Raw genomic sequence first — 26,206 nt, forward strand, 5'->3', positions numbered from 1 at the left:
CTGTCTGCCGCTGGGTGGTGGAGGTCCATCGTAAAACAATGGGCATCGTTACCCACGCGGTGATCTCACCCAGACCAATCGCATGCCATCTGTGCGTCTTGCCGTAGGTTGTGTTCTCGTTGTTCGATTGCCGTGTTCTTGTATTGTCGTGCTGTTATTGTTGACATAGTGTGTTGGTGTGTCTGTTGTGTTATTGTTGACGTCTTGGCTGTTGGGGTTGTGACATGGTCAGTCTGGCTGCTGCTGTTGCATTGTCATGTTGTAGCCATGGTATGATGGTGTTGTCATTGTCACTGTGATATCATGTCGATGTTGATGTTGTTGATGCTTCGTCATCGGTGATGTTGACATGAATGTTTGCTGCTGCTCCCGCGTCTGCATGGTATTGTTGTTGCTGATGTTGACACTTGTTGATGTTGTCGCGGCTGTTGTATTTTGCTGTAGATGTTGCTGTTGATATCGTTGTTGCTGCTGTAGTTGTTGTTGTGGCTCCTGTTGTTGCTGCTGCGGTTGATATTGTTGTTGCCGTAGTTGTTGCCGTAGTTGTTCGTGTTGTTGAATTGCTGTTGATGTGGCTCCTGTTGTTGTTATTGCTGTAGTTCATTTTGTTACTGCTGTAGTTGTTGCTGCTGTAGTTGTTGATATTGTTGTTGCTGCCATAGTTGTTGCTCGTGTTTGATGTTGCTGCTGCTGCTGCTGTTGATGTTGCTGCTGCTGTAGTTGTTGATGTTGTTGCTGCAGCTGCTGTAGTTGTTGATGTTGTTGCTGCTGCTGCTGTTGATGTTGCTGCTGCTGTAGTTGTTGATGTTGCTGTAGTTGTTGATGTTGTTGCTGCTGCTGCTGTTGATGTTGCTGCTGCTGTAGTTGTTGATGTTGATGTTGCTGCTGCTGTAGTTGTTGCTGTTGATGTTGCAGCTGCTGTAGTTGTTGATGTTGTTGCTGCTGCTGCTGTTGATGTTGCTGCTGCTGTAGTTGTTGATGTTGCTGCTGCTGTCGTTGTTGATGTTGTTGTTGCTGCCGTAGTTGTTGCTCGTGTTTGATGTTGTTGATGCTGCTGCTGTAGTTGTTGATGTTGATGTTGCAGCTGCTGTAGTTGTTGATGTTGTTGCTGCTGCTGCTGCTGTTGATGTTGATGCTGCTGTAGTTGTTGATGTTGCTGCTGCTGCTGTAGTTGATGTTGATGTTGCTGCCGTAGTTGTTGCTCGTGTTTGATGTTGTTGCTGCTGCTGCTGTCGTTGTTGATGTTGTTGTTGCTGCTGCCGTAGTTGTTGCTCGTGTTTGATGTTGTTGCTGCTGCTGCTGTTGGTGTTGTTGCTGCTCCTATTGTTGATGTTGCGCCTGCGTGCTCCCCGCTAGCGCCTGGTGCGGATGGACATGCCGATCGCGGAAGATCGCACCGTGCACTTCACCACCACGCTCATGGCGCTCATCCGCACCGCCCTGGACATCAAGATCGCCAAGGGTGGGCACACACAGACACACACACAGACACACACACAGACACACACACAGACACACACACAGACACACACACAGACACACACACAGACACACACACAGACACACACACAGACACACACACAGACACCTGCGCGACGGAGCGGGGAACCTGCCGCTGACCTCTAAACTCTCGCCCCCTCCCCCTCTCTCGCCCCCTCCCCTCTCTCGCCCCCTCCCCCTCTCTCGCCCCCTCCCCTCTCTCGCCCCCTCCCCCTCTCTCGCCCCCTCCCCCTCTCTCGCCCCCTCCCCTCTCTCGCCCCCTCCCCCTCTCTCGCCCCCTCCCCTCTCTCGCCCCCTCCCCCTCTCTCGCCCCCTCCCCCTCTCTCGCCCCCTCCCCCTCTCTCGCCCCCCCCCTCTCTCGCCCCCCCCCCTCTCTCGCCCCCTCCCCCTCTCTCGCCCCCTCCCCTCTCTCGCCCCCTCCCCCTCTCTCGCCCCCTCCCCCTCTCTCGCCCCCTCCCCCTCTCTCGCCCCCCCCCCCTCTCTCGCCCCCCCCCCCTCTCTCGCCCCCTCCCCTCTCTCGCCCCCTCCCCTCTCTCGCCCCCTCCCCTCTCTCGCCCCCTCCCCCTCTCTCGCCCCCCCCTCTCTCTCTCGCCCCCCCCCCGCAGGTGGTGCGGACAAGTTCGAGTGCGACAGCGAGCTGCGCCGGGAGATGATGGCCATCTGGCCCAACATCTCCCACAAGACGCTGGACCTGCTGGTGCCCCCGCACAGAGGTGGAGCACCCCCCCCCCCCCCCCCCATTTATTTCTTGAAAAAATGCATTTACTATATTGGTTAACACTTTTATTTATTCGTAATTAAGGTTTTTGTTGGGTTAGATCGCGTAGAGTGTGAATGTTGTGTCGTAACCCTCCACCACCCCCGACAGAGCCAGTGAGGTTCATCACGCGACGTTACCACATTTAAATCCACGCCATCGAACACCCACACACCTTTGTTATGATTAATATTGGTCGCGAAAGCCTGCAACATGTTAATCTGACTTTTATTCATAAGTATAAAAATTTGTTAATTTTAAAAGTAATATATATCTAACATTTTGAAAAATATATATAGTTTTAATCATTTTATTTCATTTACTAATCTTTAAAAAAAAATCGGATTTAAAAAAAAATATTTTAAAAGTAATGTATTACTTTTAAAAGTAATATATTAATTTTAAAAGTAATGTATTACTTTTAGAAGTAATCTATTACTTTAAATAACTATCTTTTTTACCATGAGTCAGGCCCCCAGTGAGCGGCTGTGTAGCTGTTTTTTCTTTCCGGAAGCGGAAGCGGACCCTGGCCACAAGTGATGGCCCAACGAGGTGGGGCTCCTCCTCGTCCTCCTCGTCATGGTGGAAATGTTTAGCGGCAGCCAAACCGCTGCCTTAGACACGCGACGGTCATTCTACACGCGTGTGACGGTCATTCTACACACGTGACGGTCATCCTACACGCGTGACGGTCATCCTACACGCGTGACGGTCATCCTACACGCGTGACGGTCATTCTACACGTGGAGGGGCGAGAGAGAGACACGCAACGTCCAAATATGACAGGCTTCAGGGTCAGTCCACAGTCACACGGGGAGTCAGTCCACAGTCACACGGGACTGGCTGTCACACAGTCTCACAGCCACACAGGCACTCAGTCACACAGTCACACAGTCTCACAGTCACATAGTCACAGTCTCACAGCCACACAGTCACTCAGTCACTCAGTCACACAGTCTCACAGCCACACAGTCTCACAGTCACACAGTCACAGTCTCACAGCCACACAGTCACTCAGTCACACAGTCTCACAGTCTCACAGCCACACAGTCTCACAGTCACACAGTCACACAGTCTCACAGCCACACAGGCACTCAGTCACACAGTCACAGTCTCACAGCCACACAGGCACTCAGTCACACAGTCTCACAGTCTCACAGCCACACAGGCACTCAGTCACACAGTCACACAGTCTCACAGCCACACAGTCACTCAGTCACACAGTCTCACAGTCACTCAGTCACTCAGTCACACAGTCACTCAGTCACACAGTCACACAGTCACTCAGTCACTCAGTCACACAGTCACACAGTCTCACAGCCACACAGGCACTCAGTCACACAGTCACACAGTCTCACAGCCACACAGTCACTCAGTCACACAGTCTCACAGTCACACAGTCACTCAGTCACTCAGTCTCACAGTCTCACAGCCACACGGGACCGGCTGTCTCCCACGCCGTTCGAGCCGTGCAGGGCTGGTGAAGCAAGGGCTGTGGGAATGTGCGCGTGGCTAATGCGCGCCGGCGTGCGTGTCAGCAATTAGTGCAGCGGCCGATGTTTCCCTAAGCCATTAGTGGCCGATGTCTCCCTAAGCCATTAGTGGCCGAGAGGCAGCGATAGGCGTCGTCATGGCCGAGTGGCCCGGGTGGTGGGGGGGGGTCACACCCTGAGCGGGCGCCGCTGTAGAGGCCTGGGTTCAAATCCGGGCTCCGGCGGTGCAAACCATAGGCGACCAGCCAGGCGGTTGACCCGACTAATTAATTAATTTATTCTCCAGGAGAGCCCTGCCTAGTTGTGGTGGGACGGTCTGTTGCTACTGCTGTTGCTGCTGCTACTGGTGTTGGTGCTGCTACTGCTGCTGGTGCTACTACTGCTGCTGCTGCTGGTGCTGCTACTGCTGCTGCTGGTGCTGCTACTGCTGCTACTGGTGCTGGTGCTGCTACTGCTGCTACTGGTGCTGTTGTTGCTACTGCTGCTGTGTGTGGGCTTGCGTGCGTTGGCGACGTGCGGTGCGAAAGAAGTTCCAAGATTCGTACGACACACAGATACACAGACACACACAGACACACACAGACACACATACACACACAGACACACACAGACACACAGACACACACACAGACACACACAGACACGCACACACACAGACACACACAGACACACATACACACAGACACACACAGACACACACAGACACGCACACACACAGACACACACAGACACACATACACACAGACACACACAGACACGCAGACACACACACAGACACACATACGCAGACACACACACAGACACACATACGCAGACACACACACAGACACACACAGACACACACAGACACACACACAGGTACACAGACACACACAGACACACAGACACACAGACACACACGTCGATACAACAAGTGAAAGTTGCAAGCGAGCATTTGATCAGCGATTGCAGCTGGGGTTGGCATCGTTGCGCCCCCCCACAATACCCTCCTCGCGATGCCAAAGGGACGTGGGTGAGGTTTGGGGCCGTGGCTCGTGCCGCTGCGTTGGGTGTTGTGGCCCCCCCCTGGCTGGCGCGCGCCGCTCTCCGCACCAATGACGAGCGCACGCAAAGGTCCCCCGCACGGCGCTCGCAGGCCGTCGGGGCAAGTGCTCGTGAGTGAGTGGCGCCTGTTGAGGCCGGCACGGGGGGGGGGGGGGGCCGGAACCGGTCGAGATCCCACGCGAGAGCCCCCGCTCCCCTCTCACCGACGGCGGTAATCGGTGCCACCAAAGCGTCGCTCAGTGATTTGGTCGTGAAGCGAGTTCAGGAAGTCCACGTTAAAGGCTTAATTTGTTGCGGTGGCATCAAAAGTGACCATTTATCACCCACAAAGCGTACTATGTAAACAATGGATATTGAGGCATAAAGATACTAAGAACATTATAAACATATCAAATTAAAATAAACAAGGTTAATCAGGCGATGAGTCGTTGACAGGGGTGGTCGTCAGGAGGGGCTCTCCTGTGATCTGTGCTGCTGGTGGCCACGAGCGGGAATCGAACTCGGGCCTGCCGGGTTCGCAGCTCTTCCGCTCCCCACGCAGACGAACACTCGAGCGCTGCCACTGGGCTCATCCCAACGCAGTCGCCCGTGGCGGTCTCCCCGTGGCGGTCTCCCCGTGGCGGTCTCCCCGTGGCGGTCTCCCCGTGGCGGTTTCCCCGTGGCGGTCTCCCCGTGGCGGTCTCCCCGCGGCTCTCCCCCACGCCTCTCCACCACGCCTCTCCCCACGGCTCTCCCCCATGGCTCTCCCCACGGCTCTCGGCCGAAAGGGTCCCGGGTTCCATTCCCGACTCGGGTGCCTTTCTGCGTGGACTTTTTGTGATGCCGCTGCCGCCGCCGCTGCTGCGTTGGCGGCGTTGCACAGGCAACAACTACACGCTGAGCAACATTCGTCAGTACCACCGTGTGTGTGTGTGGCCTTGGCAATGGGCCTTCCCCATATGACATAAATTATCACGTAAGGGCAGAGGAATGGGTCTATAGACCAGAGGTGGGACAAAGTCATTGTTATGCAAGTCCAAGTCGAGTCGCAAGTCATCAAATTCATGACTCGAGTCTGACTCGAGTCCAAGTCACATGACTCGAGTCCACATCTCATAGGTGGGACAAAGTCATTGTTATGCAAGTCCAAGTCGAGTCGCAAGTCATCAAATTCATGACTCGAGTCTGACTCGAGTCCAAGTCACATGACTCGAGTCCACACCTCTGCTATAGACTATGCTAGTCTATGGATCTGTGTTAGTCTATAGGTCTCTGTGTGAGTCTAAATGTCTCTGTGTTAGTCTGTGGGTCTCTACACTCCGGTCTGTGTCTCTGCTAGTCTTTGGGTCTCTGTGTGTGAGTCTGTTGGGTACTGTGTAAGTCTATGGGTCTCTATGTAAGTCTATGGGTCTCTGTGCTTGGGTTTGTGTCTCCATTGTTGGTCTGTGGGTCTCTGCGTCAGTCTACGAGGAGTCTGTTTATCCGCCGGTCTCTCGTCCGACGTGCGAGACTTCTGCTCTCAATCGGCTGTCATCTGGTTTAAATGAAGATCCCGACAGATCTGCTTAAACGATAAAAGGAAAAGCCCCACCACGTCCATCACTCGCGCTGCCCTGCAGTGCACACGCACACTGCAGTGTACACTCACACTGCAGTGCACACTCACACTGCAGTGCACACGCACAGCGGAACCCAACGCAGCCCAGGCTAAGTTGTGTCGATCCACTGCTGGATAAAGGCCTCTCCAAGCCGCCACAACGTACCAAAGACAAAGATCCCCCTCCCACCTATAGCTTTCACAGACCCTTGGGGAAAGTGCCGTCAGCGAGTAGCACCTACGCAGGCCGGGGATGCGACGCACGAGGTGGCCGGCACCGCGCCCGGCCGCCTTTGTCTCCCCCAGTTGGCGATGTATTTACACGCCACCGCACCAGGTGCTCGTTTGAGGCCGAGTCGACCTAGGGGAAGGCGCAGGGCCGGTTCAGGATAATCGTCACGCGCGTCGGTGTAGCAACCCGTCAACAAAACGTGTCGGTCCTGAAAGAGGCTTCCTGGCGAGCTGGCGTGAAACGTCGGACAACGCGCCCCCCCCCCCCAACGAAGAAGAAGAAGAAGGAAGAGGGCAATGCGCCCGTGGGGACTCGAGGCCTGGGCTGGATTCCCGACGCGGGCACCGCGCCCCCCGGTGGTGACCCGCGTGGCACGCCAGCGGCCGTCCACGCCGGGCAGGAGATCCACACTCAGCTCCTCGGCGCCGCTGCTGCAGCTGCTGCAGCTGCAGCAGCAGCGGCGCTTGAATGCAGCGACAGAGCAACACTCGCTCTCTCTGTGTGTCTCTCTGTGTCTCTCTGTGTCTCTCTGTGTCTCTCTGTCTCTCTGTGTCTCTCTTTGTCTCTCTGTGTCTCTCTTTGTCTCTCTCTTTGTCTCTGTGTCTCTCTCTCTGTCTCTGTGTGTCCCTCTCTGTGTCTCTCTCTTTGTCTCTCTGTCTCTCTCTCTGTCTCTGTGTGTCTCTCTGTCTCTCTGTCTCTCTCGCTCTCTGTGTCTCTCTCTGTCTCTCTGTGTCTCTCTGTGTCTCTCTCTTTGTCTCTCTGTCTCTCTCTGTCTCTGTGTGTCTCTCTGTCTCTCTGTCTCTCTCGCTCTCTGTGTCTCTCTCTGTCTCTCTGTGTCTCTCTGTGTCTCTCTCTTTGTCTCTCTGTCTCTCTCTCTGTCTCTGTGTCTCTCTCTGTCTCTCTCTCTGTCTCTCTGTCTCTCTCTCTGTCTCTGTGTGTCTCTCTTTGTCTCTCTCTCTGTCTCTCTGTCTCTCTCTCTGTCTCTGTGTCTCTCTCTGTCTCTGTGTGTCTCTCTGTCTCTCTGTCATTTTCCATCGCTCTCTGTCTCTGTGTCAACACAGCGATAGCATCAGGGCTCTTCCGTTACCGCTGAGCCCCCAGCCTCATCGTCACGTTAACCCTCAACGCCATCCCCCCCCAATCCCCCTCCTGGTTTTAATTTCCTGCCTTCGATCTGATTGTGCCCGGTTTTAATAACACTATCGCGAGCATCCATGTTAGCGCTGTGTTATTGCCGCCCCTATTAACTGCGTTATTACTCCGGTTGTTATTTCAAGTCGCGGTGAGTTCCTGCTCTCTCGAGCGAGCATCGCCGCTCGTAACCCATCCGCAGCCCCCTGCACGGGCCAGTGGTGGAAATTCCACATTCCTATGGCGATGCCGAGAGATCTCTGGTGCCGGTGTTGCCAAGTTTACCGCAGTGAACTGCACGGTGTTAATAGCAGAGCTTGTGCTGGTTGAGAAGCGCTTGTAAATGTTGTGTGGCGGAGAAGGTGGCAACCCTACCACTCGTTCACCAACTCACCCACCCACACACTCACCCACTCGCCCACTCATCCAGCCACCTACTTAGCCATGTACTCACCCATTTATCTAATCGCCTACTTACCTACCCACTGACCCATTCACTCACCCACTCACCTACTCACTCACCCGCTCATTTACTCACCCACCCACCCACCCACCAACTCACTGACTCATCCACTCACCTACTTATCCACTCACCCACCCACTGACCCATTCAATCACCCACCCACCTACTTACCCGCTCACTCAAGCACCCACTCATTCGCTCACCCACTCACCTACTCACCCGCCCACCCGGCAGAGTGTCCACGTGTGCGACCCGCGTGCCGTAACCTCTGCGCCGTGCCCGCCGTGCCGCCCCCGCAGCTACGGACATGACGGTCGGCAAGGTGTACGCTGCCATGCTCATCTACAACTACTACAGGCAGAACAAGAACCGGCGCTCGCAGCTGGCGCAGGGAGACGGGCAGCAGGTAAGCGCCGGCACGCGAAGTCCCCACGCGAGAATGGCGAACGGATGGAGGAGTCGTTACGCCTGTGCCACCACTGCCGCCGCCGGGCAGCGTCCGCTCCTCGCTGTCGCAGAGAGAGAGAGAGGACGACTCAGAGAGAGAGAGAGAACGACTCCGAGAGAGAGGATGACTATGAAAGAGAGAGAGGGGACGACTCAGAGAGAGAGGACGACTCGGAGAGAGAGGATGACTATGAAAGAGAGAGAGAGAGAACGACTCAGAGAGAGGATGACTCAGAGAGAGAGAACGACTCAGAGAGAGGACGACTCAGAGAGAGAACGACTTAGAGAGAGGATGACTCAGAGAGAGAGAGAACGACTCAGAGAGAGAGAGGACGACTCGGAGAGAGAGAGAGGACGACTCGGGGGAGGGGACTAGGACTGAGCAGCACGGCCAGGCTCTGTCGCTCTTGTTGTTGGCGAGCCATCGAACGATGATGTTCAGCCGCGTCGCGCGGCGCTCTCGGATGCGATTCTGCGGCCGTCTGGAATGCTCTTCCCTACCGATGTTAGGAATCCACTTGGAGCTGTGCACTTTCAAATCATCATTTCAATTGACAAACTAATTTCTTTACAACTGTCTCTTTGTGTTTAGTTTGTTGTCCTTCCCCCCCCGAGCACCTCCGATTCGCGTGGTTGGCTACGTACGGTGGCTAGGAAGAAGTTCAACGTTGCGTACGTCAATGTTAAGGTGTCCTCGGACCCAACTAACGAGCGTTTGCACGTGGAAGAAAGCCCGAGAGCGTGCGCGGAGAAAATTCTCGAGTGCGAAGGGGCAACACTCGATTCCGTACAGATGTAGCCGGCAGAAGCGTTGGGCGAGGACTTGCAGGGCTGCGCCTTTGGCTTCATCATTTCCTGGAGTTTTGCCCGAATGAGAGGAAATTTTCCATTAGAAAGCATCAGGCGTCTCGGATTCGCGAACGACGACGCGGTCATTAGAAGGAGCCCTGGAAATGATCTCCAGGAAATGGTTTCTGTAATAACAAGCAGCCCCGACAATTTACTGCGGGCCGAGTGGGGGGGGGGGGTGGGAGGGGGGGTTTGGGGGAGTGGGTGCTCCGCTACTACACTTGTGGGTGTGTTTGGCCTACTCTTCCACGCCGGCCACGAGAGGGTGGGCGTACACACGCTTTACCCCACCGCGTGCAACTCGCCAAACCGGCATCGTGGTGGTGAGATGTGAACTACCTCACCTGGTGTGTAGGAGGTCGCTGGTTTAATCCCGACCCTGGCGCGTTCTCTCCGTTGTACCGTGCATTATTCTACAGCTGCTCAGGTTTTAACCCTCCACATTTAAAATCAACATCACCACGCGTTCAGAGTATTTGGCTGCAGCTCTCTATTCCCACGTGATGATGATGAAGGTGGTGGTGATGGTGGTGGTGGGGGTGGTGGGGGTGGTGGTGGTAACCTGCCACTTCGTGGAGCTGCTATCATTTGCGATTGCCAGGTTGCTGGGGCCTTACACCTGGTATAATACAATAAGTTTGATCACGATGACCACAGAGGTGATGATGACGAAAAAGATATCGAGTGATAAAATGAAGCCCCGTGGTTGAAACCCACTGACGCCGCTGGGAGGGGATGGATTTTGTAAACTGGCAGCGCCGCTCCCATTCCCACGGTGCCCTCGAGACAGAATCGAGCCTCCGGATTGGCAATTCGTGGCGCCGCTGATCGCCGTCGTTACACCGCTACCGTGGCGGCGGCGGCGTCGACGGGAGAGAGAGAGGGAGAGGAATGTGATGAAGAGCTGCGGAACGGGCGGCTCAAGACGGCGAGGGATGGCAGCACGCAGAGTCATCGCCTGCCAGACACGTCCGGCCGTGACACCGCAGCAGCGACCGTACGATTGTATCCGGACTGGTCCTGGGCCTCAAATGACTACCTGGTGCGGTGTGTCAGCATCGTCACTAGGGAGACAAAGGCGGCCGGGCGTGGTGCTGGCCCCACCGACCCCCTCGTGTGCCGTGCCTTCTAAGGTGCTGCTACTCGCTAACAATACGTACGTGTACGTACGCTGAACGTCTGTCGCACCGTACGTAGCCAACCGCGAGGGGTGACCTCCTCCGCTTGTCTAAGAGAAGACTGCGAAAGTGTGGAGTCGTTACTTTGAGGGGGTTGTCTTGGGGTGGGGGGTGTGGGGGGGGCGGAGCTCAGCGGGAAGAGTGGCTGGGAAGGGGAGGGGGGTGGGGCGTGTGAACCGCACAATTTTCACGAACATTAGCAGCAACAAAAATCCCTTTCTCGATGTGTTTTTTTATGTTCCGTTAACACGCTTGTGGGTATCTTGGGAGTGTGGGGAGCGGTGGCGCAGCGGTTAGCGCACCCGGCGAACCCGCTCACGGCCACCAACACCCAGTGACGATTATCTGAACCGGTCCTACTGTGTAAACGTCGCCTCGCCAACTAGGGAGACAAAGACGGCCGGGGTGGTGCTGGCCATTCACCCCCTCGTGTGCCGTGCAGTGCCTTCAGAGGTGCTACTCGCTAACAACACTTGCCCCGAACAGTCTCTTCAGGCTATAAGCGGGGGGGGGGGGCGGTGGGATCTTTGTCTTTACCTTTGTCTCGGACATCAAATTGCTCGCACTGTGTGGGTCACATGGCCTTTGTGGTTCGGGACAGATTTCTGAATCAGGGAGAGAGAGAGACGAAATGCAGTGGGGTTTGGTGCAATTTCCTGCCGCACTTAATTGGTCTCATTAGCCTTCCTGGGAACTGCGTTGTCCGCAGATCGAATTTATACGATTCCGCGACGCCGAGGTAATTGTTTTGGCTGTGAAGGATTTTTGTTCGGAGTTTTTCTTTTTGGATGGGGGTTCTTTTTTAAAAGTAATAAATAAATAAATCACCTGACCTCTTTCGCTCAAAGCGTATTAGCGTGACGCAATCTTTGCGCAAAGTAAAGCCTGGCGATCCGCTCAAAGTCTAAACAAAACTTCAACATTTCACTTTTACATTTATTTATTTACTTTTTTTTTTGCCCGCCGGGTTTGTCTCGAGAGGTCACAGGCACTGCGGTGCCGGCACAGCTGAGAGCCGGCACAGCGGAGAGAGCCGGGCTTCAGCCCCGACCACAGCGGTCACTCACCGCGGTCTCTCGTGTGGTGGGTTGGTGCTCTCAGCTCGGTCACCGACGACTCACGTAGTCGTCGTCCGATGGTTCTTCGCTTGCCAAGATCAGGAAGGAATATGAGGTCATTGTAGTTGGCAGGAGTGCTGGTGGCTGTACAGGGCGATCCTTGACTTGCAGATTTTGTGGCAGGTGGTGCATTTGAACTCCTGACCAGTCGGGGCCTGAGTATGTTGAACCTTCGTGCCTCGTTCGGTCTGCCATTTTAGCCGCTTCGTTGGCTGTGGAGCGCCCAGCGGTGTTTATCCGCAACTCTGAGATCCCAACTTCGGGTGTCGAAACTCGCAGTGGTCAGTTGCTGTTGGAGCTGGGCCTTGAAGCGTCTGCGAGGTCCTCTCCCATGACGCAGCTCGCTGTAGCGGACCGCTTTGGGCATCCTGTTGTCCTCGGTGCGCGAGACGTGGCCAGCCCAGCGTGGCTGACGAAGCAGCAGGACGGATTCAATGCCGGGTGTCTGAGCTCTCTCCAGGACTCTGTTGTTGTTTGTGACACCGTCCTGCCATCTCATGGTCATGATGGACCGCAGGCAGCGCTGGTAGAAACGCTCGAGCAGCCTAAGCTGTTTCCCGTACAGGACCCAGGATTCTGAGGCGTATAGAAGGGTGGTGACCGCAACCGCCATGTGTACTTGCATCCTTGTGGTGAGGCGAAGTGAGTGGCTCCGTCAGACGCGTGTGTGGAGCCTGCCAAAGGAGCCGTTTGCCTTGGAAAGTCTGTCGTCAATGTCCTTGGTGAGGGATGCGTCGTTGGTTTTTACGCTGCCCAGGCATGTCAACTGTTCCACTGCGTTGAGATGGGTGTAGTCGATGGTGATTGATGGTGGGGTGTACACTCCACGAGGTGGGGGCTGTTCTAACACCTCTTTTTTCTTGAGGCTGATGGTCAGGCCAAAAGCATTGGCCGCCGCAGAGAAACAGTTGACGACGAGTTGTAGGGCCTCGTCCGTGTGTGCGAGAAGTGCGAGTCATCTGCAACGAGCAGCTCCAGAACGTGCTGCTCCGTGGTTTTGGTCTTGGCAAGAGATGCCGAAGATCTTAAACACTGCCATCTGTCCGCAATCGGAGGTAGAGGCCTCCTGGCAGTAGCCCCTGCTTGGCCTCCTGGAGCATCGTCAGCCTGAAGAATATGGCGAACAGTGTCGGTGCCAGCACGCGACCTTGCTTGAGCCCATTGTTGACGGGGAAGCTGTCCGAGAGGCTTCCGTTGTGTTTAACCCCGTGGCCTTTCTGCCCGACGTGGAGTTGCCGCACGACGGTACGGAACTTGGGAGGGCAGCCCAGTTTGAACGGTATTCTCCAGATACCATCAACACTCAGCGTGTCAAAAGCCTTGTTGAGGTCATAGAGGCCCATGTTCTGTTCCCTGCCATTTTTTGGACCTGCCTCAGGGAAAAAAACCATCGCTGTTGTTCCCCGTAGTGGCCTGAAGCCGCACTGCTGGCTTTCAGGGAGGATTTCTTCGGCAGTGGTGGACACTGATCTGTCCAGTAGAACCCTGGCCAGAATGTTGCCTGCGATAGAGAGAAGGGTGATTCCATGGTAATTGGAGCAGTCAGATCTCACCCATTTGTGTTTGTATAGGGAGACAATCGCTGCATCCCAGAGTTCTTGGGGTATTGCTCCCTGCTCCCGGCAAGATGAGTAAAGGTCTGTGAGGTTGTCCAGAAGTGCATCTCCTCCCTCCTTGTACACTTTGGCTGGGATCCCATCGATACACCAGGTGCCTTGTGTGATTTGAGTTGCTTGATGGCAGATGCAATCTCTGCCCGTGTTGGTGGCGTGTCCAGTTCAGTCCTCGCCTCGAGCTGTTGGATCTTGGCTATGGATGGTTCTTGGACGGTCCGCTTGTCTGCGAAGAGACTGCTAAAGTGTTCTGACCAACGATGCACGATAGCTTCCTTGTCTGTCACAGAGGTGTTGCTATCTGATGGTCTTAGGGAAGGCTTTGTCTGATGCGAGGGTCCATACACTGAGCGTAGGACTTCATAGAATGCTCGTGTCCCCTCTGTTTGCACACAGCTGTGTTCATTCTGCGAGGTCTGTCCACCGGTTGTTTTTGAGGACTCTCAGATTTGTTTGCAAGGTTTTGCACGCAGCGCCGTATACAGCTTTTGTGGCTTGGTCATTGGGACATGTAAGAAGTCTGGAATGACGGGGGACCATTTCGCCTGGAGGAGTGATTCAATTTCCGGATCGTTCTCATCGGACCAATCTTCGTGTGTTCCTCGTTGAGAAGCAGTCTCCTCGGCAGCTGTGTCCTGAAGAGCCGTGCCTTTAGATGTTGCCACTGCTCTTCAGGGTCTGCATCCGTGCCTGGCTCTTGATGTTCACTGGGCCTGGTCGTGAGCTTGTTCTGTAATTCCTCCCTTAGCAGGGGGAGCTTTTCTACTTGGAGCTTCTTGGGGTGAAGACCTTTCTCTTGAGTGGTGGTGCTTTGATCCTGAGGGTGACTTTTGCTCTGACCAATCTGTGGTCTTTATAGCAGTGAGCGCTGGGCACAACTCTGATGTGTAGTATGTCCCCTGCGTCCTGTTGGCGTACAAGGATGTGTAATCTAGGAGATGCCAATGCTTGGAGCGTGGGTGTCTCGACGTGGTCTTATATCTGGCGCTTTGTTGGAACGGCGTGTTTGTTTTGCAGAGGTTGTGTTCTGCGCAGAGCTCCAGTAGCGTAAGACCACTGTCGTTGCAGTTGCAAATGTCACGCTTTCCAAGGGCTTCCCTCCCAGAGGTCACGGTTCTGACCGACTCTTGCGTTGAAGTTTTCCATCACAAGAAGCTTGTCTTTGCGGACAGCCCCCCGGAGAAGAGTTCCGAGGTCGTCGTAAAATTATTATTTGACGTCTTGATCAGCCCGTAAGGTTGGTGCATGAACACTGATTATTTAACACGTCGGCTTTCGTGACCAAATCTGGCTGTTGCCTGATGAAACGTCGTACTCAGATTGTAAATGTTGTGGCTTGGTTCTCCAACATACCGGTGTGCTGTACTAGTGACGAATTGGCCACGTTCTGTTCATGTGACATCTCCGTTGTGACATCGCCGTTGTGATGTCGCGACAGTGAAGTGGCCGTTGTGATGTCGTCGTTGTGGCGTGGCGACTGTGACGTAATTCGTAAAGAAAATGAATGCTCAGAGAGGGATTTTGGTCGTCGTCGTGAAGCCTCTCCTCCACTCCCACTCCTGACCCCCCCCCCTTGCCTTACTCTTCCTCATCCTCCCACCACCACTGGCCCAACCCCAATGTTCAGGGGGAGGGGGTGGGCGGATGGAAGTGGGAGGGGTGGGCCTACATATAAAGAGGCGGAGCCTAGAGGAGATGAGGCGGAGCCTAAAAAGGAAATGGGCGGCACCGAAGAGATAGAAATGGAGGCCTTTATCAGGAAGTGGTGGCACCTAATCGGGAAGGGTTGGGGTCTAAAGCAAAAGATGGTTTTCTAAAGAGGAAGGGGACCAGGTCGACAAAGGTTGAACCATACTCTTGATTTTAAGGCAGAGAATCAACCGCGTGCAGAAGCAGGCAGTGACGATGGATGTGACGGTGGGGATGTGGCCGCAGGCCGGCTAGTTTTGCTGTCATGATGACGGCCATTAACTTTCATGCCACGTCATTCGTGCAAATTGTGGATCAAAACGCTGCAGTAGAAGCGTGGGAAGCCTATGGACAAGGGGGAAGACAGCCAGAACCGGCACTTATCAACAATTTCTCTGTGACCCTATATTTGGGGTTTTCAGGCCCGATCCGTTGATGAGTGTTTATAATAACAATAATAATAAGTTCAACTTGTCACACGCCGCACGGTATCCGGTCGCTCTCGAGGAGAGGAAACGGGCCGGAGGCGCGAGAAGGAACCACAGATGAGTGGCAAAAGCACCAGCCAGGCAGTGAGTGGGTGCCAACAATTGCCTGAGATCTGCGGTCCTCCATATATTAAGATGTTTTCAGCCAATGAATGTTTACACTTGGGAGGAAACTGGATTGGCACGACCTCCACCGCCATCACCGTCACCATCACCACCACCACCATCACCACCAGCACCTCCACCACCGCCGCCGTCACCACCACCACCACCAGAGAGAAACGAAAGTAGAACGGAAACCGAAACAAGCTTTTTCGCTCCGGATTAATGTGGAATGTTAATCGGTATTTGATGAAGTCCGCAAATATCTCGGAGTGTGTGTTGGGGTGGGGGCACAGATGCACGAGCTCTGCTGCTAATCCTCAAGGATTTAAAAAATATATATTAATAATTTTTTTGCCCCAGCGGAGAAAGTTGACTTTGAAAGGATTTGAGGAAATCCAAAGTCGCGTTTTGCCTGCTCCGCTGCTCGCGCAATAAAGTGTTTGGCGATGTTTTTATTTAATTTAAAAATGTGTTATTTTCATTATATTTGTATTTGATTCCGCGTGGCTTGGTTTTGTTTGAATGTTAAATCGTCACGCAAGGGTGACGTCACTTTTAAAGCCAGCCGTCTCTCCTGAGAAGCCCTGGGTTCAAATCCTGGTGAGGTGGCCTGGTATACAGGAGGTCGTGGGTTCGATCCCGACCTTGACGCCAGCTGTATATTTGGAGTTTGCGTCTTTCTCTCTCCCCGTGTTCGTGTAGATTTTTCTCCGGGTCCTCCGGTTTTTCCCCTCCACATTTAGAATCAACGTCATGCGTTTAGAGCAATTTGGCTGCTGCTATACATTTCCCGCACGAGGATGATGATAAATCCGCTAGGCCACTCCGGGCCACTGGCGGCCATTAGTGCGGCCCCTGACGTGCGCCCCGCCCCCATGACATTACACAAAGAGTGAGAAACTCCCCGCATCACCGTCATCATCATCGTGCTGCTGTCAAACCCCTGAAGAGTTTCAAATGGTGCGGCGGCCCGCGTCACACCGATGATGCCTTCTCGGCGAAAGTGCTCCCCACGTCCCCCCCCCTCCCCGCTTGTGAGAATGAGTGAAGACCGCAGTAGCCGGTCGATGGGGCTCTCAGGCTAATAACTCCACATTGAACCATGACGTCACCTTGTCCCCTAACGTTGGCGTCGTCGCCACGACGTCGTCCTAACGTTGGGATCATCTCCTAACGTTGGCGTCGCCACGACGTCGTCCTAACGTTGGGATCATCTCCTAACATTGGCGTCGCCACGACGTCGTCCTAACGACGGCGGTGCACACACACGCAGAGCGAGTGATTTTTTTTTACTCATTCTCGCCATGTAGCTGCTAGGAAATCCGACTCCGGATGGGAGTAGGAGAGGAATTATAAATACAACTTTAACTCGCACTAAATATATGTCGGGAAAAGCTGTTCAGAGTTGAACAGCGAGAAATACCTGAACCTCAAAAACTGACCCCCACCCCCTCTCACCACGTGTGCCCCCCCCCCCCAACGTGATCCCCCCCCACCCCCGTGATCCTCCCCCACCCCCCGTGTCCCCCCACCCAACGTGACCCCCCACCCCAGACCATCCACCACGTGCAGGGATCGTTTGACGTTAACCAGCAGGGATTTATTCTTTTTATTGCGTTTGTCGAGGAAGCCTAAAGTGAATATCTGGCCGATGTTAATGTGTTTATTGTCCCTATATTATTTTAATCTGAATTCATGTTTCTTCTTGGTTTGATCTACCAAATTGCTTTCGAGAAAAGTATTTTGTTATTCGCACTGTGGTTGGTAAAGTCAAGGCCTACACGGTCGGGATGTGGATAATCGACGCAAGTACCGTGTTGAGCTTTTTTCCCACCGTACGTAGCCAACCATGCTAATCGGAGGTGCAGTGTTGAGTCTATGTGCAGTGTTGAGTCTATGGGTAGTGTTGAGTCTATGTGCAGTGTTGAGTCTATGGGCAGTGTTGAGTCTATGTGCAGTGTTGAGTCTATGGGCAGTGTTGAGTCTATGGGCAGTGTTGAGTCTGTTGGGCAGTGTTGAGTCTATGGGCAGTGTTGAGTCTGGGTAGTGTTGAGTCTATGGGCAGTGTTGAGTCTATGGGCAGTGTTGAGTCTATGTGTAGTGTTGAGTCTATGGGCAGTGTTGAGTCTATGTGTAGTGTTGAGTCTATGTGTAGTGTTGAGTCTATGTGTAGTGTTGAGTCTATGGGCAGTGTTGAGTCTGGGTAGTGTTGAGTCTATGGGCAGTGTTGAGTCTGGGTAGTGTTGAGTCTATGGGCAGTGTTGAGTCTGGGTAGTGTTGAGTCTGGGTAGTGTTGAGTCTATGGGCAGTGTTGAGTCTATGTTGAGTCTCTGGGCAGTGTTGAGTCTGGGTAGTGTTGAGTCTATGGGCAGTGTTGAGTCTGGGTAGTGTTGAGTCTATGGGCAGTGTTGAGTCTATGTTGAGTCTCTGGGCAGTGTTGAGTCTGAGTAGTGTTGAGTCTATGGGCAGTGTTGAGTCTGGGTAGTGTTGAGTCTATGGGCAATGTTGAGTCTGTGTTGAGTCTCTGGGCGGCGTTGAACTTCTTTTGCACTGTAAGTAGCCAACCGCGCTAATCGGAGGTGCGTGGGAAGAATAACAACCTCAACAACAACAACAACAGTTCTATATAAATAATTGCTTAAATTTTTACTTAAAGCTTTCGTGACTGCAGGAATTCATATTTTTGGGTCTTTTGGTAAAGTCACGACGTTTCGATCGCAACGCAAGAGGTCGTCTTCAGGAAAAGGGGTTAACAGCTTCCAAGGCAAACTGTTTGTCGGGGTTTTAAATTGGCGTCGCCCAAATGTCAGCAGCCAATGACAATGTGAGCGGTGGGCAGCGAGCCCGGCGGTGGTTCGTTTTCCACCAATCAGAGGGTTGCCAGGTGAAATTGAGCGTGTTACAGAGAGATGAGCATGTTGATGGCAGATCGCAGAGCCGCAACCAAGGGGCATGAAGCACAACTAACATCCGATGTTAGTTGTGATTCATGCCCATTTCAAACTTGCGCTTTCACAGTCACCATTTCAAACTCTTATCAACAGTTTGCTTTGGAAGCTGACCTCCCCCCCCCTCTTCCTGAAGACGGTCGCATGCGTTGCGATCAAAACGTCGTAGTTTTTTGTTTGTTATTTTTGATTATTTTCTTTGAAACTGTGACTTTAGTGAAAGACCCAAGAATACAATTTCTTGAATTTAGTCTAGTAGTGTATTGTAGTAGTTAGTGTAGTGGGTAGTGTAGCGTATAGTGTAGTATGTCGTGTATGCACGTTCAACTTCTATCGCGCCGTACGTCGCTCATTGTTCTCTTCTCGCAGCCGGTGGAGCTGCCGGAAAAAACGTCGAGGGGAGCTGAGAGGGAGTTGGGGGGGGGAATTGAAGCCCGAAAAATGTGAGGGTTCAGCGTTTGGTATTTAACCTCAGCGAGCGTCAGGCATCCTCAGGCGCACCCCTCCACCTCCTCTCCCTCCTCCATCCACCTCCTTCAGCCACCTCCAGCACTTGCCCCAACAGTCTGTCAAGGCTATACGGGGGATCTTTGCTTTCGTGTATTATTGGTGTATTTTTGGGGTGTATGTGTGGTAGTGTTTAGTTTGTGGTCGCACGTCTGTGTGTGTGACTACATGTTTTGTCACCGCACCGCACGCTTTCAGGAGCGCTTCTGCGGCGACCCGCGACACCCACCGATATGAGGAAGCCACTGGGAGCGAGGCCACTTTTGAATCGTCATCGTCTCGATTGACAAACTCATCTCTTTAGAACTCCTTTTTATGTTGAGTCCCCCCCCCCCGCACCTCCGATTAGCGCGACTGGCTACTTACGGTGCGAAAGAAGTTCAACGTGCGTACGTAGATCTGTGTAACTTCATCGACGACACGGGTTACACGTTTGGGGCGCGTCTTTACTTTCTGGAGCGGCGCTAAAGCGGCCGGGGTGTTCTGCAGGCTTCGTCAGCTGCTTGTTGCTGCGTCTGGGACGTATTACGTCGGTCTGTCCACGCGGGCGTCCGTCCGTCGGTCGGTCTCTGTGGACGCTCCCCGTAGAACCCCCCCCACCTCCCAGACGAGTCGGAGTGAAAACTTTGCCGGGACCAGCTCACCGGAGGCAGCTGGGCCCAGATGGTGCAGAGCTGCGGAGAGTGTCGCCAGTCAGAAACGGCACTCCCCCAGTCGCTGCAGTCGGACACAGCACTCCCTGAGTGAATGCTGGGTGAAAACTGAGTGAATGCTGAGTGAATACTGAGTAAATACTGAGTGAATACTGAGTAAATATTGAGTGAATACTGAGTAAATATTGAGTGAATACTGGGTGTTGGTGGTGGCACGTTACAAGTTGACTTTGCCGAGTGAACCCCACAAAAATGGATTTGACCTCGTGACCTTCTTTGCGATTGGCCAAGCCGGAGTGGCGGCGCAGCGGTTAGCGCGCGGCGCCGACGAACTCGACGGCCCGCTTACGGCTACCAACACCGGTGACGATTATCTGAACCGGTCCTGGGATTCTCCTAGGTCGACTCGGCCTCAAACGAGTACCCGGTGTGGTACGTAAAATATCGCCACTAGGGAGACAAAGGCGGCCGGGCGTGGTGTTAGCCACCCACCCCCTCGTGTGCCGTGCCGGCCTTCATAGGCGCTCGGGAACAGCACTTGCCCCAACGGTTTGTTACAGGCTACACGGGGGATCTTTGTCGTTGGTGGTGGTAAGGGGGGGTGGGGGGGGGGCGACATTTCTTGTCTTTGCCCTCTTCGTGTCCCGTGCTCAGAGCCGCAAGCCGTCGCTCTTCCAGAGGATGCTGGGGTCGCCCCGCCTGGACGCCCGGCCGGACATGCAGGCGGGCCAGCATCCACTGCTTGACGGAGAGACGCAGCCGTGAGCTGACGCGCGCACACACACACACACAGAGAGCAACGCACACTCAGACACACACAACAACAAAAACAGCCGCCCCCGTTCCTCGCTAAGTGGCGGTGACGTCACCACGGCGCCTGTGCCAGGCCAGGTGCACTTTGAGGCAAGGTGAAGTGTCGAAGGCTCGCTGACAGAGGAGGTCACGGGACAGACCCAGCAGGTGCCATGGGTTGCAGACACACCGCCACGTACACACAGCAGCAACAATCGCCATTCGCCACTAAGTGGCGGTGACGTCACCATGACGCTTGAGGCCACGCCAAGTGTCGGAGGCTCGGCGCTGGCAGGAGGTCAGGGGACAGACCAAGAGGCCATGGGTTGGCTGTGATGATGCACCAGACAAACGCACAGACAAAGATCCCCCGTGTAGTCTTAACAGACTGTTGGGGCAAGTGCTGTTAGCGAGTAGCAGCGCCTAATGAAGGCCGGCACGGCGCACAAGGGGGTGGGTGGCCAGCACCTCGGCCGGTCGACAGACACAACAGTGGGTCCTGTGTGGTACATCCAGCGCGCAGGCTGCTGCCGACGGCACTTGCCCCCAGAGAGTCCGTTGAGGCTATCGGGGGGACCTTTGTCTCTGTGGCGTGCCGTGGCAGGGGTGAGCTCACCACGTCGGTGTCGTGGGTGACCCAGCGGGCCCAGGAGATGGTTCAGAGGACACGGCAGAGCCGGCGCATCGAGCCCCCCTTCAGCGGATATGGCGCCGTGCAGGTGAGAGTCTTTGGGCCTCCATGTGAGTCAATGGGTCTCTGTGTGAGTCTATGGGTCTCTGTGTGAGTCTATGGGTCTCTGTGTGTGAGTCTATGTATGTATGTTGGAATTCTACCGCACCGCACGTAGCCAACCGTGCCAATCGGAGGTGCGGGGTGGAAGGACAACGAACCACAATGTAGACGACGACGATGATGACAACGACGAGGACAACGACGATGACTATGATGATGACACCGATGAGGACAATAACGACAACGATGATGACGATGACGACGACGACGATGCCGGTGCCGACGCCGCTTTGCGATGTTGACGGCGCTCCCCCCACAGACGTACGAGCTGAGCGCCCTCTCCTGCGCCGGAGACCCCCGCGCCTCGCTGGAGGCCCAGGCCCGCGCCACCTCCCTCCCCCGTCTCACCGTCGACGCTCAGGCACGTTACCTCCCCCTCCCTAACCCTACCCCCGCCGCCCGCCCCCCGCGGCCGCGCGCGGAAACTCCACATTCCTCTGCCGGGGGGGTGGGTCGCACAGTTCATCCTTCATTCGGTGTGACGCCCGCGGTCGGTTGGTCCCCCGTGCCATGGGGCCGCGACGTTGTGCCGGTGCTTCTCACTTCTATTTACCCCGGTGGAGGGCGGCACTTGCCGATAAAGCACTGGTCGACGTCACGCCTGCATCTGCTGATGAGACGCTGAACGTCGAAACGGGTGCAGAGTTTTGCTTTGGAACCACTGCTGATGAAATCACGCTCTCCCAGAAGGCCATGCGGCCAATGGGATGTGTCAAAATGAATTAAACTTTTTTTTCACTCAATCTTCCATATGCACAACATAAACACTCATCATTAATTGGCTGAACACACGTTCATGTTAAGAGGATGGCAGAGCTGGGGCAATTTTTGGTGGCGTGGCTGCTGCTACCCCACTCCTCGTCTGTGGTTCCTCCTCCCGGCTCGTCCGAGTCGTCCTCTCTGTCTTCTCTCTCTCTCTGAGTCGTCCTCTCTGTCTCTCTCTCTGAGTTGTCCCCCCTCTCTCTGAGTGGTCCAAGCGAATCTGAGTCGTTGTCTCTCTCTCTCTGAGTCGTCCCCTCTCTCTCTTTCCCAACGCGTTCCGCTCCGCTCGAAGCTCTGCCACGCGTCTAAGAGGCTGTGGTGGTAACCTGCAGCCTCGTGTAGTGGACCACGCTCGGGTCAGACAGAGAGAGAGAGAGAGGCATGCCGCGTGAGTGCCGCATCGGTTATTCTCCATCGCCCGGCCAGCCACGAGTTCCTGTCGCTTTGTGAAGATCGGTAGAGGCACGCGGCCCTCCCCCGTGGCGCCCTCCCCCGCAGCCCCCTCCCCCGCAGCCCCCTCCCCCGTGGTCTCCCCCCTGCGGCCTTCCCCTGCGGCCACGCCACCTCGGCACGGCGTCGCCGCTCTGTCCACCTGTCCGTCGTCTGTCCGTCCGTCGGTCTTGTCTGATTGTCCGTCCGTCTGTTTGCGTGTTTGTTTTTGTCTGCTTGTCCATCTCGTTGGTGTGTCAGTCCGCGTCTGTCCATGTGTCTGTCCGCTTTGCCTGTCCATTGGATGGTTTGTTCATCAGTCGGTCTGCTGGGTCTGTCTGTGCGTCTCTCCATGGGACAGTCTGTCCATCAGTCCGTCCGTCTGTCCGTCTGTCTGTCCGTCATGTCTGTTCATGCGTCTGCATGTCAGTCATTCCGGTCTGTCTATTGCTCTTTCATTACAATGATGATGATGGTGCGTGCTGATGACGATTCTGATGGGTCACACTTGATCATGGCAATGTCAGTCATGCGGTGCTCACGATGGTCATGCTGCGAAGCGAGTCGCACTGTAATCCACAGCGTCACCTCTTCCCTTCTACCCCCCCCCCCCCCATGTCCCCCTCCCTCCTCTTCGTCTCTGCGAGCAGCCGTTCCTGGCCGGCCTGCACCCAGCACTGTCGGTATGCCGCCCACCACCACCACCTACTACTCTCCCTCTCTCTCTCTCTCCCTCCCTCTCCCTCCCCGTGGTGGCGTGGATCTGTCTCCAGTTTCCCCCCTCCACACTTGCGTGTTTGGAGTTATTTGGCTGACAAACATTTCCACGCAACGACGACCAAGCCGCTTCGTTCAGCTTCCAGGTCGCTTCTGGTAGAAACCGGCGACATCGCTCAGTGGGGCCTTCTCGTTTAGGCCAGGGGTGTGGAACGTCGGGTCTGCGGGCCGTATGAGGCCCGCGATGTCATTTGGTGTAGCCCTGCCAAGGCAACCGCTGCGGGACTCGAAATTCAATAAATCTAGGAGCAAACCTGGAAAAGCAGTTGCGGGTAGCAACATCATCAATAGCAGCTAACATCACACGCCTCGACAAAGAGAAGCAGTTCCAGCCATCGCGTTAGGGGCGAGTTAATTAAATGTTTGACCAAATATAACAGGCAGGCAAATTTTTAAGTTGATAATTTTGTATGGCCAGCGATTGATGTTATAAATATCCAAATGGTCCTTGGCAGAGAAAAGGTTCCCCGCCCCTAGGTCCACTCGGCCTTCAATGAGTGCCTGGGCGTGCGGTGCGGTGTGCATGTACCGGACGTCGCCACTGCTATTGGCCACACCACACCACCCGTTCTGGCCTCGCTGGCGAGCACTTGCCCCAGGCAGGCTGCAAGGCTACACGGGGGACATTTGTCTGCGCCGTCCGTCGTGGTCGGTGCCCTCCCCCCTCCTATCAGATGTTTACACAATCTTGTTTTCGCTGTTATCTTAGTGGCGATTTATTTAAATATTTGAGCATCTCCCTTTCTCTGGTATTTGTATCTGATAAAGAAAAAGAAGCCGACTCCTGCTGAAGAAGATTCCGAGATGCTTGAGTTGTTTTGCCTGCGTGTGACTGATGAGTCTACCTGTGTGTGTGGTCACACAGTGTGTGTGTGGTCAGTCACACACAGTGTGTGTGTGTGTGTCACCTCCTGTGTGTGTGTCGCCTACAGTGTGTGTGTGTGTGTCACCTACAGTGTGTGTGTGTGTGTGTCAACTACAGTGTGTGTCACCTACAGCGTGTGTGTGCGTGTGAGGTCACACACACAGTCAGCAGAGCGGCAGTATAGCGGTTAGCGCGCCGCACTACACACCCGGCGACCCGAGTTCGATCCCGTCCAATAGCCTGGCTGCCGGTGGAGTCCACGGCGTCACAGGCGCTATAGGACTGGTCCTCGATGCACCTCTCAGAGGCTGGCAACTGCGTGCTGCACCCTGCACCATGGGTCTCACCTGTGGTCTCACCTGTGGTATGACCTGTGGTCTTACCTGGGGTATCAGCTGGGGTTTCACACCGCACCATGTGCAGGGTGCAGGGTGCAGGCAATGGACATCAACAGCCCCCACGATCGTCCCCAGACGTTGGGCGTTTTCCGGACCGTCTCCCCCCACTGTCTTCCCCCCCCCATCCCCTCCCCACCATCTCCCCCCCCCACCATCTCCCCCCCCCCACCGTCTCCCCCCCCCACCATCTCCCCCCCCCCACCGTCTCCCCCCACGGCCACTCCCCCCCCGCCCGTCTCTCCCGCCCCCCGGCAGCCCATCCGGGACGCGAGCCCCATCAAGCGCTCCGCCTCGCTGCTGGGCGCCAGCGTCCGCACCCCGGGGCCCGACCTGGCCGAGCTGTCCCTGGAGCGCGTGAGCCCCGACCGCGGGGCCCCCCCGGACCCCGTCTCCGCCGCTCACCGTGCCCCGGGGAGCCTCGCCGGCCTCGCCGGGGGACCCTCCCCGGCGAGGCCGGCCAAGCGGGGCGGCCCGGACGCCGCCGCCGCTGTCGGCGGGCGCCAGCAGAGGCGGCCGCCCCCACCGCCGGGGTCCGCGCGCCACTCGGACGCGTGGACCGGTGGGGCTCCGCCGCATCTCTCACCTGGGGTCTCACCTGGGGTCTCACCTGGGGTCTCACCTGGTGTATCACCTGACGTGTCACCTGGCGTGTCACCTGGGGTATCACCTGGGGTCTCACCTGGGGTCTCACCTGGGGTGTCACCTGGCGTGTCACCTGGCGTGTCACCTGGCATGTCACCTGGGGTGTCACCTGGGGTATCACCTGGCGTGTCACCTGGGGTCTCACCTGGGGTTTCACACCGACACCCCCACACCTGCACACCTGCACACCTGCACACCTGCACCGACCCCAAATTAAATTCTCAAAAAGGGCAAAGTGCCAGTGCAGTCGTTGAAGACGCCTTTCTTTACCGGCGCAGGAATTACACTTGTGAAGTACACACACAAGCACAAAAGACAAAGATCCCCCGTATACCCTCAACAGACTCTTCGGGCAAGTGCTGTTAGCGAGTAGCACCTATGAAAGCCGGCACGGCACACGAGAGGATGGGTGGTCAGCACCACGCCCGGCCTCCTTTGTCTCCCCGGTGGCGATGTTTACTCCACCGCACCGGGTACTCATTTGAGGCTGTGTCGACCTAGGAGAGGCCCAGGACCAGTTCAGATAATTGTCACCGGTGTTGGCCGTGAGCGGGAATCGAACTCGGGCGGCCGGGTTCGTAGCGCAGCGTAGCGCGAACCGCTGCGCCACCGCTCCCCCTACAAGCACGTATTTATATAATTATATAAATACAACGAATTCATTTTAAAAACGCCTCTTGCCGCGCCCCCCGGGTTTGCAGCGCTCACACGGCTGCCCTGGGAACCGCAGGGCAGCCCGTTCCGTCACAACCAATTACAGCGACGCGTCCACCACCTCCACGGCTGGCCGCTGAGTCTCGCGAGCAGCGGGAACATCCGTTACACCCCCTCCCCTACCACCACCACCACCACCACCTCACCACCCCCCCTCCCTCCGTTAGTGGGGGGGAGGGGGGGTTCTAACACCTGCCCCCAACAGAAGGGTTGCTGCTGAGTTGCAGTGGTGAGCGCGCTGGA

The 26,206-nt window shown here is 55.3% G+C and overlaps 1 protein-coding gene across 1 annotated transcript in view; it reads left to right on the forward strand.

Annotated features, from left to right (window-relative positions):
• The window catches only part of LOC144951274 (voltage-dependent P/Q-type calcium channel subunit alpha-1A-like), a 131,710-nt gene that overhangs the window by 97,104 nt on the left and 8,400 nt on the right, over positions 1–26,206 (forward strand). Inside the window, 8 exon segments of the mRNA XM_078881442.1 lie at positions 1,357–1,462; positions 2,106–2,213; positions 8,496–8,602; positions 20,446–20,552; positions 21,188–21,302; positions 21,636–21,737; positions 23,218–23,250; positions 24,863–25,166. Of these exon segments, the coding sequence (XP_078737568.1) occupies positions 1,357–1,462; positions 2,106–2,213; positions 8,496–8,602; positions 20,446–20,552; positions 21,188–21,302; positions 21,636–21,737; positions 23,218–23,250; positions 24,863–25,166 (982 nt within the window).

This window comes from Lampetra fluviatilis, chromosome 61, assembly GCF_964198595.1.
Source record: "Lampetra fluviatilis chromosome 61, kcLamFluv1.1, whole genome shotgun sequence".
NCBI lineage: Eukaryota > Metazoa > Chordata > Hyperoartia > Petromyzontiformes > Petromyzontidae > Lampetra > Lampetra fluviatilis.